Below are 18821 nucleotides of genomic sequence, written 5' to 3'. Positions count from 1 at the left end.
GACAGACTTGGTGGAGACAAGCGAGCACTGAAAGTGATCATTGGTAACGATTGCCACTCCCCCACCTTCGGAAGATCTGTTTTGCACGAAGAAGGTTATAACCAGAAAGGTTAACATCAGTATTCAAAACACTTTTCCTTAACCACGTCTCAGTAACGACCAACACATCTGGATTGGAGCTGTGAACCCACACCTTCCGTTGATCCATTTTAAGTAATACGCTTCTAGTGTTAACGTGCAGAAAACCCAGGCTTTTACGAGAGCAGAAATCAGTGAAGCAGATATCAGAGCAGAATTGGGGCTAGCAACATTAGATGGGCCAGGGTGTACATGCACATTACCAGATATCATCAGCAGTAATACAATCAAGGCACGGCAGAGGACAGAGAGAGCTCTGCAGTGCTGATTTATGACATCTGAATGTGCATCAGATGGAAACAAGATCATATTGTACAGCAATTTCATCAGGTAACATGAACACAAAGCCGACGAGAGGTAAATACAACCCATATTCATGTTTATTTATCTTCCCTTTTGTACATAGCCATAATATGACATTTGAAATGTCTCTATTTCTTTGAAACTTTAGTGAGTCTAATGTTTACTGTTCCTTTTTGATTATTTCACTTTTGTTTATTATCTATTTCACTTGCTTGGCAATGTAAACATATGTTTCCCATGCCAATAAAGCCCATTGAATTGAGAGAGAGAGAGAGCGAGAGAGGGAGAGAGAGATGGCTCTCGCTACCTTGAGCTTGGCACAGGAATAATGAAATAAGTGAATTGGCTCTGAAGTACTCTCAGGGCGCCCTGATTCGTGAAGTAGGAAGGAAAGGGACAAAGAAGAGGAAAACAGAAACATCCACAGTAATCTTGAGTTGCCATGGTGAGAATTAAATTATCCTCCTCCCTTACAAAACATTCACCTTTACATTTGAGTAATTTTGTAGAAGCTCTTATCCAGAACCACTTACAGTCAGTCCATTCATAGCTGCTTTATTGAGTAAAAGTTACTATCGGCAAAGTCAGTGCTCGTAAGAAAAGACACGTGTTAGTGCAAGAAAGCAAAGGGGGATACGTAGTCAGTTGCACAACTGAATGCATTCACCCAAAATGTATCTTCCATATTTAACCCAATCCCTCTGAATCAGAGAGGTGCGGGGGGCTGCCTTATCGACATCCACGTCTTCGGCACCGGGGAGGGCAGTTTTTGTTGGGGGTTATCCACCTAGCCATCTCTGGCAATTGAACCAGCGACCTTTCGACTTATTGGCCCAACGCTCTTTACTGCTAGGCTAAAGACAAGGTCAAGAGTGGTCTTCAAAATGGTAGGATTTGGATACAATTTCCTGGTGATATGAATTTAGTTAGTGTGGCGAGTGGCACAGTGGTCTAAGACACTGCATCTCAGTGCAAGAGGTGTCACTGCAGTACCTGGTTTGAATCCAGGCTGCATCACATCCGGCTGTGATTGGGAGTCCCATAGGGCGAGGCACAATTGGCCCAGCGTGTCCGGGTAGGCCATCGTAGATAATAATTTGTTCTTAACTGCCTTGCTTAGTTAAATAAATCAAATAAAAGTGTTGCAACCACTGCTGCAGTTCGACATAGAAAACGTAGGAAAAATCTATCCTTTGTGTTACACCAATGAATCACCTCTGGGAGAATGTCAGAGCTGTGGACATTGTTCTCTTTACTCTATCCCCAATCATCAACTTTAGACCAAGCTTATCTGAAATTTTTCCACAAATCGCCCATTGTCGTCAAATGCTAGATTTACGGAAAAAGTATTTGTGCAAGGTCTGTGCGCATAGCCAGTGAACTTGCGTGAACTAGTCTAAACCTCTCCCTCAACGTGATCAAGACAAAGGAGTTGATTGTGGACTACAGGAAAAAGAGGAACGAGCACGCCCCCATTCTCATCGACGGGGCTGCAGTGGAGCAGGTTGAGAGCTTCAAGTTCCTTGATGTCCACATCACCAACCAACTAACATGGTCCAAGCACACCATGACAGTCGTGAAGAGGGCACGACAAAACCTATTCCCCCTCAGGAGACTGAAAAGATTTGGCATGGGTCCTCAGATCCGCAAAAGGTTCTACAGCTGCACCATCGAGAGCATCCTGACTGGTTGCATCACTGCCTGGTATGGCAACTGCTTGGCCTCCGACCGCAAGGCACTACAGAGGGTAATGCGAACGGCCCAGTACATCACTGGGGCCAAGCTTCCTGCCATCCAGGACCTATGTACCAGGCTGTGTCAGAGGAAGGCCCTGAAAATTGTCAAAGACTCCAGCCACCCTAGTCATAGACTGTTCTCTTTGCTACCACACGGCAAGCGGTACCGGAGCGCCAAGTCTAGGTCCAATAGGCTTCTAAACAGCTTCTACCCCAAAGCCATAAGACTCCTGAACATCTAGTCAAATGGCTACTCAGACTATTCACATTGCCCCCCCCCCCTCCCCCTCCACACCACTGCCACTCTCTGTTGTCATCTATGCATAGTCACTTTAATTAACCCTACCTACATGTACATACTACCTCAACTAACCGGTGACCCCGCACGTTGACTCTGTACCGGCACCCCCCCTGTATATATTGTTATTTTTTTTTACTGCTCCTCTTTAATTACTTGTTACTTTTATCTCTTATTCTTATCCGTATTTTTTAAAACTGCACTGTTGTTTAGGGACTCCTAAGTAAGCATTTCACTGTAAGGTCTACACCTGTTGTATTTGGTGCATGTGACTGATAAAATGTGATTTGATTTAAAGTGGATGGTTACTCTAGGACTCTCCAACCTGTGTTGTGTGTGTTTTTTCTAACAGACGTGGATGACTGCCAGTCCAATCCTTGTCTAAACGGAGGCACCTGCATCGACAAGATCGACTCATTTGTCTGCCTCTGTCTGCCCAGCTACGCAGGAGACACCTGTGAGAAGGGTAAGACAGTTAATACACACTGATCAACACATGGCACAAGCATGGAAACACACTATAGTCAATACACACAGCCTAAACAGAGAGACACTTTCATCTAACATACACTTCTCAAAATTATACAGGGGCATGTTTTACATTTAACCATGAAGCCTTATGCAAAATAATATCTCAATTTGTGATGTTTTGTTTTTGCTACTTCTATATGTGTAGCTCTATAAACGTGTCGACAGTAAATACCTAGATACAGTATCTACAGTGTTCAGGATGATGTTGCCTGTCTGCTATCAGCAGTGTACAGCAGCCGGCTGTGATCCAGATCATCTTGATCAGCGTTATGTGCAGTATCGGCTTACAGCTGTATCAGCGGCTAACATCACAGTGCACTATCAATCAATCAATCAATCAATCAATCAAATGTATGTATAAAGCCCTTTTTATATCAGCAGATGTCACAAAGTGCTATACAGAAACCCAGCCTAAAACCCCAAACAGCAAGAAATGCATATGTAGTAGCATGGTGGCTAGGAAAAACTCCCTGGAAAGGCAGGAACCAAGGAAGAAACCTAGAGAGAAATCAGGCTCTGAGGGGTGGCCAGTCCTCTTCTGGCTGTGCCTTCCGTAACCCTTCCCAGTGGCTCAGTTGGTAGAGCATGGTGTTTGCAACGCCAGCATGGTGTGTGCAACACCAGGGTTGTGGGTTCGATTCCCACGGGGGGCCAGTACAAAAAAAAAAAATGCATGAAATGAAATGTATGCATTCACTATTGTAAGTCACTCTGGATAAGAGCGTCTGCTAAATGACTAAAATGTAAATGTAATTATAAGAGTACATGGCCATTTAAGGCCAGATTGTTATTCAAGATGTTCAAATGTTCATAGATGACCAGCAGGGTCAAATAATAATAATCACAGTGGTTGTAGAGGGTGCAACAGGTCTGTTACCTGTTAGCTGAAGTGGTCCATCAGTCAATTTCTTGGGCTACTATACCCATTTTGCAAATTGGCCTGGACCCTTTTACTACACGGACCCCTGCTGATCCACCACGACTGATCTGCCGACGTAACCGCACGAGGGGGCTACAACAGACTTCTTCCATCGCGACTTCCCTCTATGGCCCTTCTGCTAGCCTGCTATCCTCGGCCTGCTAGCTGTTTGAATCGCCATGTCTCCAGCCCGTCCAGCTACTCATTGGACCCTATGATCACTCGGCTACGCATGCCTCTCCTTAATGTCAATATGCCTTGTCCATTGCTGTTTTGGTTAGTGATTGTCTTATTTCACTGTAGAGCCTCCAGCCCTGCTCAGTATGCCTCCGCTAACCCTCTTGTCCCACCTCCCACACATGCGGTGACCTCACCTGGTTTAATTGATGTTTCTAGAGACAAAACCTCTCTCATCATCACTCAATGCCTAGGTTTACCTCCACTGTATTCACATCCTACCATACCTTTGTCTGTTCATTATGCATTGAATCTATTCTACCGCGCCCAGAAACCTGTTCCTTTTACTCTCTGTTCCGAACGTACTAGACGACCAGTTCTTATAGCCTTTAGCCGTACCCTTACCCTACTCCTTCTCTGTTCCTCTAGCTATGTAGAGGTTAATCCAGGCCCTGCAGCACCTAGCTCCACTCCCATTCCCCAGGCGCTCTCATTTGTTGACTTCTGTAACCGAAAAAGCCTTGGTTTCATGCATGTTAACATTAGAAGCCTCCTCCCTAAGTTTGTTTTATTCACTGCTTTAGCACACTCTGCCAACCCGGATGTCCTAGCCTTGTCTGAATCCTGGATTAGGAAGGCCACCAAAAACCCAGAAATGTCCATCCCTAACTATAACATTTTCCAACAAGATAGAATTGCCAAAGCGGGCACAGTTGCAATCTACTGCAGAGATAGCCTGCAGAGTTCTGTCTTACTATCCAGGTCTGTGCTCAAACAATTTGAGCTTCTACTTTTAAAAATCCATCTTTCCAGAAACAAGTCTCTCACCGTTGCCGCTTGCTAAAGACCACCTTCTGCTCCCAGCTGTGCCCTGGACACCATATGTGAATTGATTACCTCCCATCTATCTTCAGAGCTCGTGCTGTTAGGTGACCTAAACTGGGACATGCTTAACACCCCGGCCATCCTATAATCTAAGCTTGATGCCCTCAATCTCACACAAATTATCAATAAATCTACCAGGTACAACCCCAAATCTGTAAACACAGGTACCCTCATAGATATCATCCTAACCAACCTGCCCTCTAAATACACCTCTGCTGTCTTCAACCAGGATCTCAGCGATCACTGCCTCGTTGGTTGCGTCCGTAATGGGTCTGCGGTCAAACGACCACCCCTCATCACTGTCAAACGCTCCCTAAAACACTTCAGTGAGCAGGCCTTTCTAATCGACCTGGCCCGGGTATCCTGGAAGGATTTTGACCTCATTCCGTCAGTAGAAGATGCCTGGTTATTCTTTAAAAGTGCTTTCCTCACAATCTTAAATAAGCATGCCCCATTCAATTTTTTTAAAACCAGGAACAGATATAGCCCGTGGTTCACTCCAGACGTGACTGCCTTTGACCAGCACAAAAACATCCTGTGGCGTAAGGCATTAGCTCGAATAGCCCCCCACGATATGCAACTTTTCAGTGAAGTTAGGAACCAATATACACAGGCAGTTAGGAAAGCAAAGGCTACCGTTTTCAAACAGAAATTTGCATTCTGCAGCACAAACTCCAAAAAGATCTGGGACACTGTAAAGTCCATGGAGAATAAGAGCACCTCCTCCCAGCTGCCCACTGCACTGAGGCTAGGAAACACTGTCACCACCGATAAATCCACAATAATTGAGAATTTCAATAAGCATTTTTCTACGGCTGGCCATGCTTTCCACCTGGCCACCCCTACCCTGGTCAACAGCCCTGCAACCCCCACAGCAACTTGCCCAAGCTTCCCCCATTTCTCCTTCACCCAAATCCAGATAGCTGATGTTCTAAAAGAGCTGCAAAATCTGGACCCCTACAAATCAGCTGGGCTAGACAATCTGGACCCTCTCTTTCTAAAATTATCAGCCGAAATTGTTGCAACCCCTATTACTAGCCTTTTCAACCTTTAGGGATCTCGTATCGTCTGAAATCCCTAAAGATTGGAAAGCTGCCATGGTCATCCCCCTCTTCAAAGGTGGAGACTCTCCAGACCCAAACTGCTTACAGACCTGTATCTATCCTACGCTGCCTTTCTAAGGTCTTCGAAAGCCAAGTTAACAAACAGATCACCGACCATTTCGAATCCCACCGTACCTTCTCCGCTATGCAATCTGGTTTCCGAGCTGGTCAAGGGTGCACCTCAGCCACGCTCGAGGTCCTAAACGATATCATAACCGCCAATGATGAGACAATACTGTTCAGCTGTATTCATCGATCTGGCCAAGGCTTTCGACTCTGTCAATCACCACATTTTTATCGGCAGACTCAACAGCCTTGGTTTCTCAAATGACTGCCTCGCCTGGTTCACCAACTACTTCTCAGACAGAGTTCAGTGTGTCAAATCGGAGGGCCGGTTGTCCAGACCTATGGTAGTCTCTATGGGGGTGCCACAGGGTTCAATTTTCGGGCCGACTCTTTTCTCTGTATACATCAATGATGTCGCTCTTGCTGCTGGTGATTCTCTGATCCACCTCTACGCAGACGACAACATTCTGTATACTTCTGGCCCTTCTTTGGACACTGTGTTAACTAACCTCCAGACGAGCTTCAATGCCATACAACTCTCCTTCCGTGGCCTCCAACTGCTCTTAAATGCAAATAAAACTAAATGCATGCACTTCAACCAATCGCTGCCCGTACCTGCCTGCCCATCCAGCATCGCTACTCTGGACGGTTCTGACTTGTGGACAACTACAAATACCTAGGTGTCTGGTTAGACTGTAAACTCTACTTCCAGACTCATATTAAACATCTCCAATCCAAAATTAAATCTAGAATCGGCGTCCTATTTCGCAACAAAGCATCCTACACTCATGCTGCCAAACATACCCACTTAAAACTGACTATCCTACCTATCCGATTGACTTCGGTGATGTCATTTACAAAATAGCCTCCCAACACTATACTTAGCAAATTGGATGCAGTCTATCACAGTGCCATCCGTTTTGTCACCAAATCCCCATATACTACCCACCACTGAGACCTGTATGCTCTCGTTGGCTGGCCCTCGCTTCATATTCGTCGCCAAACCCACTGGCTCCAGGTCATCTATAAGTCTTTGCTAGGTAAAGCCCCACCTTATCTCAGCTCACTAGTCACCATAGCAGCACCCACCTGTAGCACACGCTCCATCAGGTATATTTCACTGGTCACCCACAAAGCCAATTCCTCCGAATTGCAAAAATCACTGAAGCTGGAGACTCATATCTCCTGCACTAACTTTAAGCACCAGCTGTCAGAGCAGTTCACAGATCACTGCACCTGTACATAGCCCATCCGTAAATAACCCATCCAACTACCTCATCGCCATACTGGTATTTATTTGTTTTGCTCCATTGCACCCCAGTATCTCTACTTGCACATTTATCTTCTGCACATCTATCACTCCAGTGTTTAATTGCTAAATTGTAATTATTTCGCCACTGTGGCCTATTTATTGCCTTACCTCCCTTATCTTACCTCATTTGCACACACTGTATATAGACTTTTTTCTATTGTGTTATTGACTGTATGTTTTGTTTATTCCATGTGTAACTCTGTGTTGTTTGTCGAACTGCTTTGCTTTATCTTGGCCAGGTCGCAGTTGTAAATGAGAACTTGTTCTCAACTAGCCTACCTGGTTAAATAAAGGTGAAAAAAAAAATAAAGGTGAAAAAAATAAGTACCTCAGGAGTAAATGTTAGTTGGCTTTTCATAGCCGATCATTCAGAGGTCTAGACAGCAGGTGCGGTAGAGAGGAGGAGAGGGTTGAAAACAGCAGGTCCGGGACAAGGTAGCACATCCATTGAACAGGTCAGGGTTCCCTAGCCGCAGGAAGAACAGTTGAAACTGGAGCAGCAGCACGACCAGGTGGACTGGGGACCGCCAGGAGTCATCAGGCCAAGTAGTCCTGAGGCATGGTCCTAGGGCTCAGGTCCTGGGGGAGGGAGGGAGGGAGAGAGAGAGAGAGAGAGAGAGAGAGAGAGAGAGAGAGAGAGAGAGAGAGGGAGGGAGGGAGGGAGGGAGGGAGAGAGAGAAAATTGGAGGGATCATACTTAAATTCACACAGGACACAAGATACAACAGACTGACCCTAGTCCCCCGGTACATAGATTATTGCAGCATAGATACTGAGACAGGGGTGGGTCGGAAGACACTGTGGCCCCGTCCGACAATACCCCCAGACAGGGCCAACCAGGCAAGATATAACCCCACCCACTTTGTCAAAGCACAGCCCCCACACCACTAGAGGGATATCAACAGACCACCAACTTACTACCCTGAGACAAGGCTGAGTTTAGCCCACAAAGATCTCCTCCACCGCACGAGCCTAAGAGGGCGCAAAACCGGACAGGAAGATCACGTCTGTGACTCAACCCACTCAAGTGACGCACTCAGTCCCCGTAATAGGGTCAGAGGCAGAGAATCCCAGTGGAGAGAGGGGTGCTGGCCAGGCAGAGACAGCAAGGGCAGTTCGTCGCTCCAGTGCCTTGCCATTCACCTTCGCACCCCTGGTGTATCACTCACCGGCTATCAAGCATTGTATCTTACCTGTCACTGTGCTGCAGAGAGCTGCCTGATATATGCACACCGAAACACACACACGCACGCACACACACTGAAACGAGCGCAGACACGCACTCAAACAAGTGCATACACACACACACACACACACACACACACACACACACACACACACACACACACACACCTCACTGGCTTCAGAGTCAGACAGTCGCCCACAACTCCTCATTTGTCCTCCCCCGTGTGTGCAGAAAGACTAATAGCAATGAGGATTAATGAATACATAACCCTTAGTTATTAATGAGTCCTCATAATGCACAATAATGAGTCCTCCCCATGCAGAGAAAGGAACAACGTGTGCCGAGAATGGAAATGCATAATCCATGATTGCAGGTTTAGTGTTTCATTCACTCTCACAGGATTTTAACACCATTAATATGTGTCCTTGCAGGTCCTGAGAGGTACAATACTGGATGAAAGGTTGAAAGGGTATGAGAATAATCTTCTCTCCCTTTGATCCACCTCTCACTCTGTCCCTCTTTTCATCTATCTTCCTACTCTCCTTCATCTCTTTCCCTCCCCTATCTCTTTCACTCAATCTCTTTTTCGCTTCATTGCCTCCTTTATCTGTCTTTCTTTGCCCCCTCCCATCTTCCATACACTTACCTATCTCGCCTATACCTCTCTCCTATCTTCATCCCTCCACCTCTCTCCTTTCTCCCTCTACTCTTAGACGTTGAGAGTTGTGAACATGGATGGAGGAAGTTCCATGGCCACTGCTACAGGTGCGTGAGAAAATAAGACTGTTCTACAAACTTCTAAAAAAAGCTTTTACTTCAAACTTCGACAAGCCTCTAAACATTCATGTTAAATCAAATCAAAATGTATTTGTCATCTACAGTGCATTCGGAAAGTATTCAGACCCCTTGACTTTTTCCACATTTTGTTATGTTACAGCCTTATTCTAAAATTCATTAAATATAATTTTTTTCCTCAGCAATCTACACACAATACTCCATAATGACAAAGCAAAAACAGATTTTTAGAAATGTTTGTACATTTTATTTTAAAAAACATACCTTATTTACATGGGTATTCAGACCCTTTGCTATGAGACTCGAAATTGACTTCAAGTGCATCCTGTTTCCATTGATCATCCTTGAGATGTTTCTACAACTTTATTGGAGTCCACCTGTGGTAAATTCAATTGATTGGACATGATTTTATACACCTGTCTATATTAGGCCCCACAGTTTACAGTGCATGTCAGAGCAAAAACCAAGCCATGAGGTCGAAGGAATTGTCAGTAGAGCTCATCCCAAACCATCTCAATTTGGTTGAGGTCGGGGGATTGTGGAGGCCAGGTCATCTGATGCAGCACTCCATCACTCTCCTCCTTGGTAAAATAGCCCTTACACAGCCTGGAGGTGTGTTGGGTCATTGTCCTGTTGAAAAACAAATGATAGTCCCACTAAGCCCAATCCAGATGGGATGGTGTATCACTGCAGAATGCTGTGGTAGTCATGCTGGTTAAGTGTGCCTTGAATTATAAATAAATCACAGACAGTGTCACCTGCAAAGCACCATCACACCACCACCTCCATGCTTCACGGTGGGAACCACACATGCGGCGATCCGTTCACCTACCCTGCGTCTCACAAAGACATGGTGGTTGGAACCAAAAATCTCCAATTTGGACTCCAGACCAAAGGACAGATATCCACCGGTCTAATGTCCATTGCTTGTGTTTCTTGGCCCAAGCATGCCTCTTCTTATTATTGGTGTCCTTTAGTAGTAGTTTCTTTGCAGCAATACGACCATGAAGGCCTGACTCACACAGTCTCCTCTGAACAGTTCATGTTGAGATGTGTCTGTTCCTTGAACTCTGAAGCATTTATTTGGGCTGTAATTTCTGAGGCTGGTAACTCTAATGAACTTATCCTCTGCGGCAGAGGTAACTCTGGGTCTTCCATTCCTGTGGCGGTCCTCATGAGAGCCAGTTTCATCATAGCGATTGATGGTTTTTGCGACTGCACTTGAAGAAACTTTCAAAAAATTTTATATTTCCGTATTGAATGACCTTCATGTCTGAAAGTAATGATAGATGGTCATTTCTCTTTCCTTATTTGAGCTGTTCTTGCCATAATATGGACTTGGTCTTTTACCAAATAAGGCTATCTTCTGTGTACCCCCGCTACCTAGTCACAACACAACTGATTGGCTCTAACGCATTAAGGAAAGAAATTCCACAAATTAACTTTTAACAAGGCACACCTGTTAATTGAAATGCGTTCCATACCTCATGAAGCTGGTTGAGAGAATGCCAAGAGTGTGCAAAGCTGTCATCAAGGCAAAGGGTGGCTGCTTTGAAGAATCTCAAATATAAAATATATTTAGATTCAACACTTTTTTGGTTACTACATGATTCCATATGTGTTATTTCATAGTTTGTCTTCACTATTATTCTACAATGTAGAAAATAGTACAAATAAAAACCCTTGAATGAGTAAGTATTCTAAAACTTTTGGCCGGTAGTGTACATTTGCAAAAATGTTTAAAAAAACTGTTTTTGCTTTATCATTATGGGGTATTGTGTGTCGATTGATGAGGGGAAAAAACGATTTAATCCATTTTAGAATAAGGCTGTAAGGTAACAAAATGTGGAAGAAGTCAAGGGGTCTGAGTACTTTCTGAATACACTGTACAGAGGTTACAACAGGGTGTAAACAGTGCAACATTGCTCTGAAATGCTTACTTACGAGAAACCTCTCAACATAATAACAATAATATCTCCTTGTATGTTATTCTATTGAAATTACATCTACCTGTTTCTCCACTTCAGGTACTTCTCTCACAGACACACCTGGGAGGATGCAGAGAAGGACTGCAGAGTGCACAGCGCCCATCTTAGTAGCATCACCTCAGTCACAGAGCAGGAGTTCATCAATGGTCTGGGCCATGATAACACCTGGATTGGCCTGAATGATCGCACCGTGGAGGAGGACTTCCAGTGGACTGATGTCAATGACCTGGTGAGATTCGATATTCCTCTCTGTCAATAATATGTCATATTATGCTCAGTTTGTGAATATATGTGATTTATACCTGTACTTGATCCTCGCAGTCGGAATAATATGTGTAAAGTGTAACTACAGATGTATAACTGGGTGATTATTAGTTTATAACAGATTTAAAGCCAATTTAGCATGACTACAGTATAATAGAAAATTATTACAATGTAACATAATTGTGTGGTATTGTGTAGGTATATGAGAACTGGAGAGAGAACCAGCCTGATAACTTCTTCGCGGGCGGAGAGGACTGTGTGGTGACTATCGCCCATGAGGACGGCAAGTGGAACGATGTGCCCTGCAACTATAACCTGCCCTACGTCTGTAAGAAAAGCACAGGTAAAACAACAATGATGCATTTACATGGAAATAACGTCCTCAGTAAGGGTTTTCGAAACAGCGGGTTCCTATTGGAAAGTGGCATTAGACTGGGCTGTGGCTAGAAACAGGATGTTATGTTCATTTGGCTTTAGATGAGTCATCATGGCAAATAACGATTTTGGAAATATTGTTTCATATTACGTTCCAAAGCCTTCATTTTCCTCTACAAAGCCTTGTATCCTCTGGTGACTGTTTGTGCGTTTCACTGCCAGACATTCTATTGACAAACTTCACATCAGCCCTGAGTGTAAGAGCATAATGACAGTTTTATCAACGTAAAATGCAAGAAGAAATATGGCCTTTTGGTTAAACGTGTCAATCTGGTATTTAGTTCAACAGGTTATTATTGACTAGCATCAGACATAGTGTCATGCATAATTTTTTTTTGCCTTATCGACAGACAGAAGAGAGTGCTATTTCTAAACCACTGAAATTCCCCTAGAAACAACCCAATTAATATGTGGGCTGTCAAACCTCAATAGGCAGCAGTGTGACAAGCAGCGATGGCCCACAATGCTCTCTCATATTTCCCTTTTAAGGGCTTGATTCAGTCAGATCTGCTTTAGCCAACATCAACATAGCGGTTGTTTTGGCGGTGTTGGAGGGGGAACTGCGTTAGAGCAGTCAAATCATGCTGGAAACCCTAGACCCACTACAAATCGCATACCGCCCCAACAGATCCACAGAGCCACAATCTCAAACCACACTCCACACTGCCCTTTCCCACCTGGACAAAATGAACACCTATGAGAGAATGCTGTTCATTGACTACAGCTCAGCGTTCAACACCATAGTGCCCACAAAGCTCATCACTAAGCTAAGGACACTGGGACTTAACATCTCCCTCTGCAACTGGATCCTGGACTTCCTGACAGGCTGCCCCCAGGTGGTAAGGGTAGGTAACAACATATCCACCACGCTGATCCTCAACACAGGGGCCCCTTAGGGGTGCGTGCTTAGTCTCCGTACTCCCTGTTCAGGAGGTCAGAAACCTGGCAGTGTGGTGCCAGGACAACAACCTCTCCCTCAATGTGAGCAAGACAAAGGAGCTGATCGTGGACTACAGGAAAAGGAGGGCTGAGCATGCTCCCATTAACATCAACGGGGCTGAAATGGAGCGGGTTGAGAGTTTCAAGTTCCTTGGTGTCCAACGAACTATCATGGTCCAAACACACCAAGACAGTTGTGAAGAGGGCACGACACCTTTCCCCTCAGGAGACTGAAAAGATTTGGCATGGGTCCCCAGATCCTCAAAAAGTTCTACAGCTGCACCATCGAGAGCATCCTGACCGGTTGCATCACCGCCTGGTATGGCAACTGCTCGGCATCTGACCATAAGGCGCTACAGAGTGTAGTGCGTACGGCCCAGTACATCACTGGGGCCAAGCTTCCTGACATCCAGAACCTATATACCAGGCTGTGTCAGAGGAAGGCCCAAATAATGGTCAAAGACTCCAGCCACCCAAGTCATAGACTATTTTCTCTGCTACCGCACGGCAAGTGGTACCGGAGCGCCAAGTCTAGGACCAAAAGGCTCCTTAACAGCTTCTACCCCCAAGCCATAAGACTGCTGAACAATTACTCAAATGGCCAACCGGACTATTTACATTGACACCCCCCCCCCCCCAACCTTTGTTTTTACACTGCTGCTACTCGCTGTTAATTATCTATGCATAGTCACTTTACAAATTACCTCGACTAACCTGTACCCCCGCACATTGACTCGGTACCGGTACCCCCTGTATATAGCCTTGTTATTGTTATGTAATTTTCTTGTTACTTTTAGATTTTTTTTGGTTTGCTTGTTTGTTTTTGTTTCACTTTAGTTTATTTAGTAAATATTTTCTTAACTCTATTTCTTGAACTGCATTGTTGGTTAAGGGCTTGTAAGTAAGCATTTCACGGTAAGGGCTACAACGGTTGTATTCGGCGCATCTGACAAATAACATTTGATTGGATTTACATTTACATTTACGTCATTTAGCAGACACTCTTATCCAGAGCGACTTACAAATTGGTGCATTCACCTTATGATATCCAGTGGAACAACCAATAGTACATCTATATATTTATTTTTTTTGGGGGTGGGGGGTGTTAGAAGGATTACTATATCCTATCCCAGGTATTCCTTAAAGAGGTGGGGTTTCATGTGTCTACGGAAGGTGGTGATTGACTCCGCTGTCCTGGCGTCGTGAGGGAGCTTGTTCCACCATTGGGGTGCCAGGGCAGCAAACAGTTTTGACTGGGCTGAGCGGGAACTGTGCTTCCGCAGAGGTAGGGGGGCCAGCAGGCCAGAGGTGGATGAACGCAGTGCCCTTGTTTGGGTGTAGGGCCTGATCAGAGCCTGAAGGTACGGAGGTGCCGTTCCCCTCACAGCTCCGTAGGCAAGCACCAAGGTCTTGTAGCAGATGCGAGCTTCAATTGGAAGCCAGTGGAGTGTGCGGAGGAGCGGGGTGACGTGAGAGAACTTGGGAAGGTTGAACACCAGACGGGCTGCGGTGTTCTGGATGAGTTGTAGGGGTTTAATGGCACAGGCAGGGAGCCCCGTCAACAGGGAGTTGCAGTAATCCAGACGGGAGATGACAAGTGCCTGGATTAGGACCTGCGGCGCTTCCTGTGTAAGGCAGGGTCATACTCTGCGAATGTTGTATAGCATGAACCTACAGGATCGGGTCACCGCCTTGATGTTAGCGGAGAACGACAGGGTGTTGTCCAGGGTCACGCCGAGGCTCTTAGCACTCTGGGAGGAGGACACAATGGAGTTGTCCACCGTGATGGCGAGATCATGGAAAGGGCAGTCCTTCCCTGGGAGGAAGAGCAGCTCCGTCTTGCCGAGGTTCAGCTTGAGGTGGTGATCCGTCATCCACACTGATATGTCTGCCAGACATGCAGAGATGCGATTCGCCACCTGGTTATCAGAAGGGGGAAAGGAGAAGATTAATTGTGTGTCGTCTGCGTAGCAATGATAGGAGAGACCATGTGAGGATATGACAGAGCCAAGTGACTTGGTGTATAGCGAGAATAGGAGAGGGCCTAGAACTGAGCGCTGGGGGACACCAGTGGTGAGAGCACGTGGTGCGTAGACGGATTCTCGCCACGCCACCTGGTAGAAGCGACCTGTCAGGTAGGACGCAATCCAAGAGTGAGCCGCGCCGGAGATACCCAGCTCGGAGAACCATGCAATTCATTTCAAATCCCAAGTGTCTCCCGGCATTATACCTAAAGCGGACATTGCCATGCTGCACGGAGTCAAATTCAATGCTGCACAAATTCAAACACTGGAATATGAGATGTAATCTACACCTAGATTAGGCTGATAGAAATCCTCATTATTTCATCAAATTATTTTTAAATTTGTAATTATTTCTACTGTATATAGCCTACACTTTCTCGTTCTGAACTTCTATCTGGAGTGGGGCAGGTGTTGCTTCGTGACAATGACCGCTGGGGCAGCTGCTCACCGATTTGACGGCTCCAACACAGTTCCACCTGCGACACCGCCAAAACATCCGCTATGCAGGTGTCTGCTATCGCCAGTTAACGGTTGAACTGATTGAATCTAGGCCTAAATTTGGGAAAAGATGCTTGTGTATAAAGCTCCAATCAAACATATAACACAGAAGTCTGAATTGCATGGTTCTTTTTTAACTCCCAGTTGATCTAAACAGAAAACTCCATCTGTCTCTGTTGCCATTTTATCTCACCCTACGGATAATTACTTGGTCTACAAAGCCACCATTTGCCATCTTGTATAAAGCTGGCATTAAATTGCCAGTGACTGTTTTGCCCTCGGATCTGCCCACAAAGTCCCAAAATGCATCTCTTTGTTACCCTGATGTAATTGTGACACTGTGGAATGAGAACAGGAGCGAGGATTTATGAGATAGCCTGAAGCCTAGCTCCTTGAATACAGAGCGTGGAAGAGAGAGAGGCAGAGCAGAGAGCGAGGGAGAGAGAAATAGATGGAGAGGCAGAGTGAGAAAGAGGGAGGGGAAAATATGGGAGCTGTCTTGGCTCTCTATTACTTGGCACTGCTCCATACCAACTGCAGAGCACCCAGTTTCTCCCTTTGGGCAGCACTCAATCTCGCCAACTGTCTTCAGGTGGGATTCAGTAGCAATAGTGCAACCTAGGGAGAGAAGAAAGGAACTGCAAGCAAGATACCATACAGATACATGTAGGATCTTAATTTGAGCCAGTTTCCAACAGCAGGAAATTAATCCTGCATCAACAGGAAATGTGAATTATTATGTGTATTATAATTAATGGAAATGTTTTAGGGGCTGATGCATTTTTCAAAGTGGAAATTACAAACTTCAGAAGCCTTTTCCTGCATTGCATTCTCCTGCAACAGGGTCATCAAATTAAGATCCTACATCTGTAGCTACATACAGTATCTTGTGCTTTTGCTTTGTTGCTCAACACAGACTTTTTTGTTATTGTCGGCCCGTCTGACAGTGCTGTGTGGAATCCCACCCGCCGTGGAGAACGCCCATCTGATTGGCCGTCGGCGGTCCCACTATGACATACATGCTGTTGTGCGTTACCAGTGTACTGAAGGTTTCTACCAGCGCCACATCCCCACTGCGCGTTGCCGGGCCAACGGCACCTGGGACCGGCCCAAGATCATCTGCACAAAGTGTGAGTGACAAACACCAGATTTTGTTCTGAAAAAAACACAGTGGTTATGTTATGTAACCTTTTTTGGATAACAAACCTTTATTCACCCGGGTCAGCCATAAACATTTGTGTATTCCCTCTAATATGGGCTCAATAAGAAACAGGATGGTAAATGTTGTCACTGTACCCTCTGTGTTCCCCTCCGTCAGCTCAGCGATCCCACCGGTACCGCCGCAACCACCACCACGGCCAGCGCCGGGAGCGCAGGAACCACAGGAGACATGGAGGAGAGGCACACAGGGAGAGGGAAGAGGATGCACACAGCCACTACTGAACCAAATACTACACCTCCCATAATGCCCTGTGCTGGACCCCCTGACATATCCTGTGACTGAGTGGATCAACCATTCAGGACTCACAATCAACAATAGTTGGCATTTATTTTTTCCTGACCTATTTCAGTCCGTCTCTTTGGGTTAAAATCTCACTTGAGATACTGTATGTGTGCAAAACTTTCATGCAAATGACCTATTGACATCAGTGCAAAAAAAGTGAATTGTTCACACGTACATATCTAAAGTTAGGATTTGTTCCTTTGTTGTTGATTTTGTTTACCCCAGGTCCATTACAACAGTAATACTTGTTCTCTCGCTAACACGGTCGCTAATATCTTAGAAACAGAAAATCCTTGGCATGTCTATGGATAACCTATTCTCACTGTCTAAACATAAAGACAGTGACGTGTGTGTGTGTGTGTGTGTGTGTGTGTGTGTGTGTGTGTGTGTGTGTGTGTGTGTGTGTGTGTGTGTGTGTGTGTCAGGGTGTGTATGCTATGTGAGTGTATGTGTTCTGCAAAGTTTGAAGCTTGTTCTACATCTCAGAACATACTCATTTCAGTATTCTGTTTATAAAGCACAAATGTAATTAATGCAAGTGAGCTAGTTAGCTTTCAGTCTCAAATAACCCAGAGCTTTTGTATGTATACTGTACTTGTTATGTTTCTTTAGGACTCCTGAATAGCAGGTCTGTTTTATTATTCAACTTACATGCCATTTTTAATATTTGCTATCTCTTCATGTAATGTCACTATTTATTATGGACTCTTCGCAAGTTAATATACAGTATGTTTTTTCTTTTTTTTTTACATAATCCAACGAGGCAATGTAATACGTTTTTGTTTTATATACCATTCTTACAATCAAAAGTAACGAAGGTAACCCTTTGATTGCCTCTCTCTGTACTGTAAATACTGTGGTGTTTGTTTGTTTGTTATTGACTGGTATCTGATTGATACCTGAGCATTGTCATGTACCAGTCATGACCCAGTCATGTACTCCGCATCGCCCTCTCAAATAACAACTAAAACAGACCCATTAATCTAGATGGAATAGGATAGATCGAAATACTGCGGACTGGGACAAAACTTTACCAAGTTATCTGCTCGGTGGTCAATAGTCCCAATCTTTGCCCGGCTCCAATATGTGACGGGTAGGATGCAATGATTCATGATGCATATGGTTCTTCTGATATTTGATTGGGCGTAATCCCATTTTTTGGTGTTATGACTTCCTGTCCTGCTGTTGTGTTCCATTCTTAATAAAGCTGCAAAAACTTAATGAACGACGACAATGTATCTGGTCAGTTTTGTGATTAAGCTGGGCTTTAACGCTATTATTTCAGTGTTTCTGAGTTTTCTTTCTGTTTCTCGACCACATTTCTATACACTACCTCAAACACTGAAGATTGGGTGGGCGGAGCTAGCATGTTGGAGTGAACGGCTGTGTGTGAGAGGCTCCTGCAACTTTTCTGCGAAATAACCTAACCTACTTTATAGCACTTTTTACAACAAACGTTTCTTTCTAATACAATATTGGAACTTTCTATGTGAAAATGCCGAGTAATAAGCGACCAAAGGACAATAAATCCACTTCGGAGGCCTACTCCCCGCCAAACAACGAGACAGACATGGCGGAAGGCACTGGTAACAACGTGACACTTACAGAACTTACCCGCGCTCTGGGAGAACTACGTGTTGCTATAGCTGAGGATCTTAAGGCTACTATTGCTGAACTGGACACTAAAATTGAGAGCACCATTCGAACGGTCGCCTCGCAG

The 18821-nt window shown here is 45.0% G+C and overlaps 1 protein-coding gene across 1 annotated transcript in view; it reads left to right on the top strand.

Moving 5' to 3' along the window:
• The window catches only part of LOC115169365 (neurocan core protein-like), a 70297-nt gene extending 51967 nt beyond the window's left edge, over window positions 1-18330 (top strand). Inside the window, exons 14-19 of the mRNA XM_029724917.1 lie at window positions 2828-2941; window positions 9368-9419; window positions 11477-11666; window positions 11900-12044; window positions 16545-16727; window positions 16916-18330. Of these exons, the coding sequence (XP_029580777.1) occupies window positions 2828-2941; window positions 9368-9419; window positions 11477-11666; window positions 11900-12044; window positions 16545-16727; window positions 16916-17040 (809 nt within the window). The 3' untranslated portion in view covers window positions 17041-18330. The remainder of the gene's footprint in view (window positions 1-2827; window positions 2942-9367; window positions 9420-11476; window positions 11667-11899; window positions 12045-16544; window positions 16728-16915) is intronic.
• The last annotated feature ends 491 nt before the right edge of the window (window positions 18331-18821 follow it).

Source organism: Salmo trutta, chromosome 31 (assembly GCF_901001165.1).
Source record: "Salmo trutta chromosome 31, fSalTru1.1, whole genome shotgun sequence".
Taxonomy (NCBI): domain Eukaryota; kingdom Metazoa; phylum Chordata; class Actinopteri; order Salmoniformes; family Salmonidae; genus Salmo; species Salmo trutta.
Note: the sequence above shows the minus strand (reverse complement) of the source record. Positions and strands in the feature narration are given on the sequence as shown.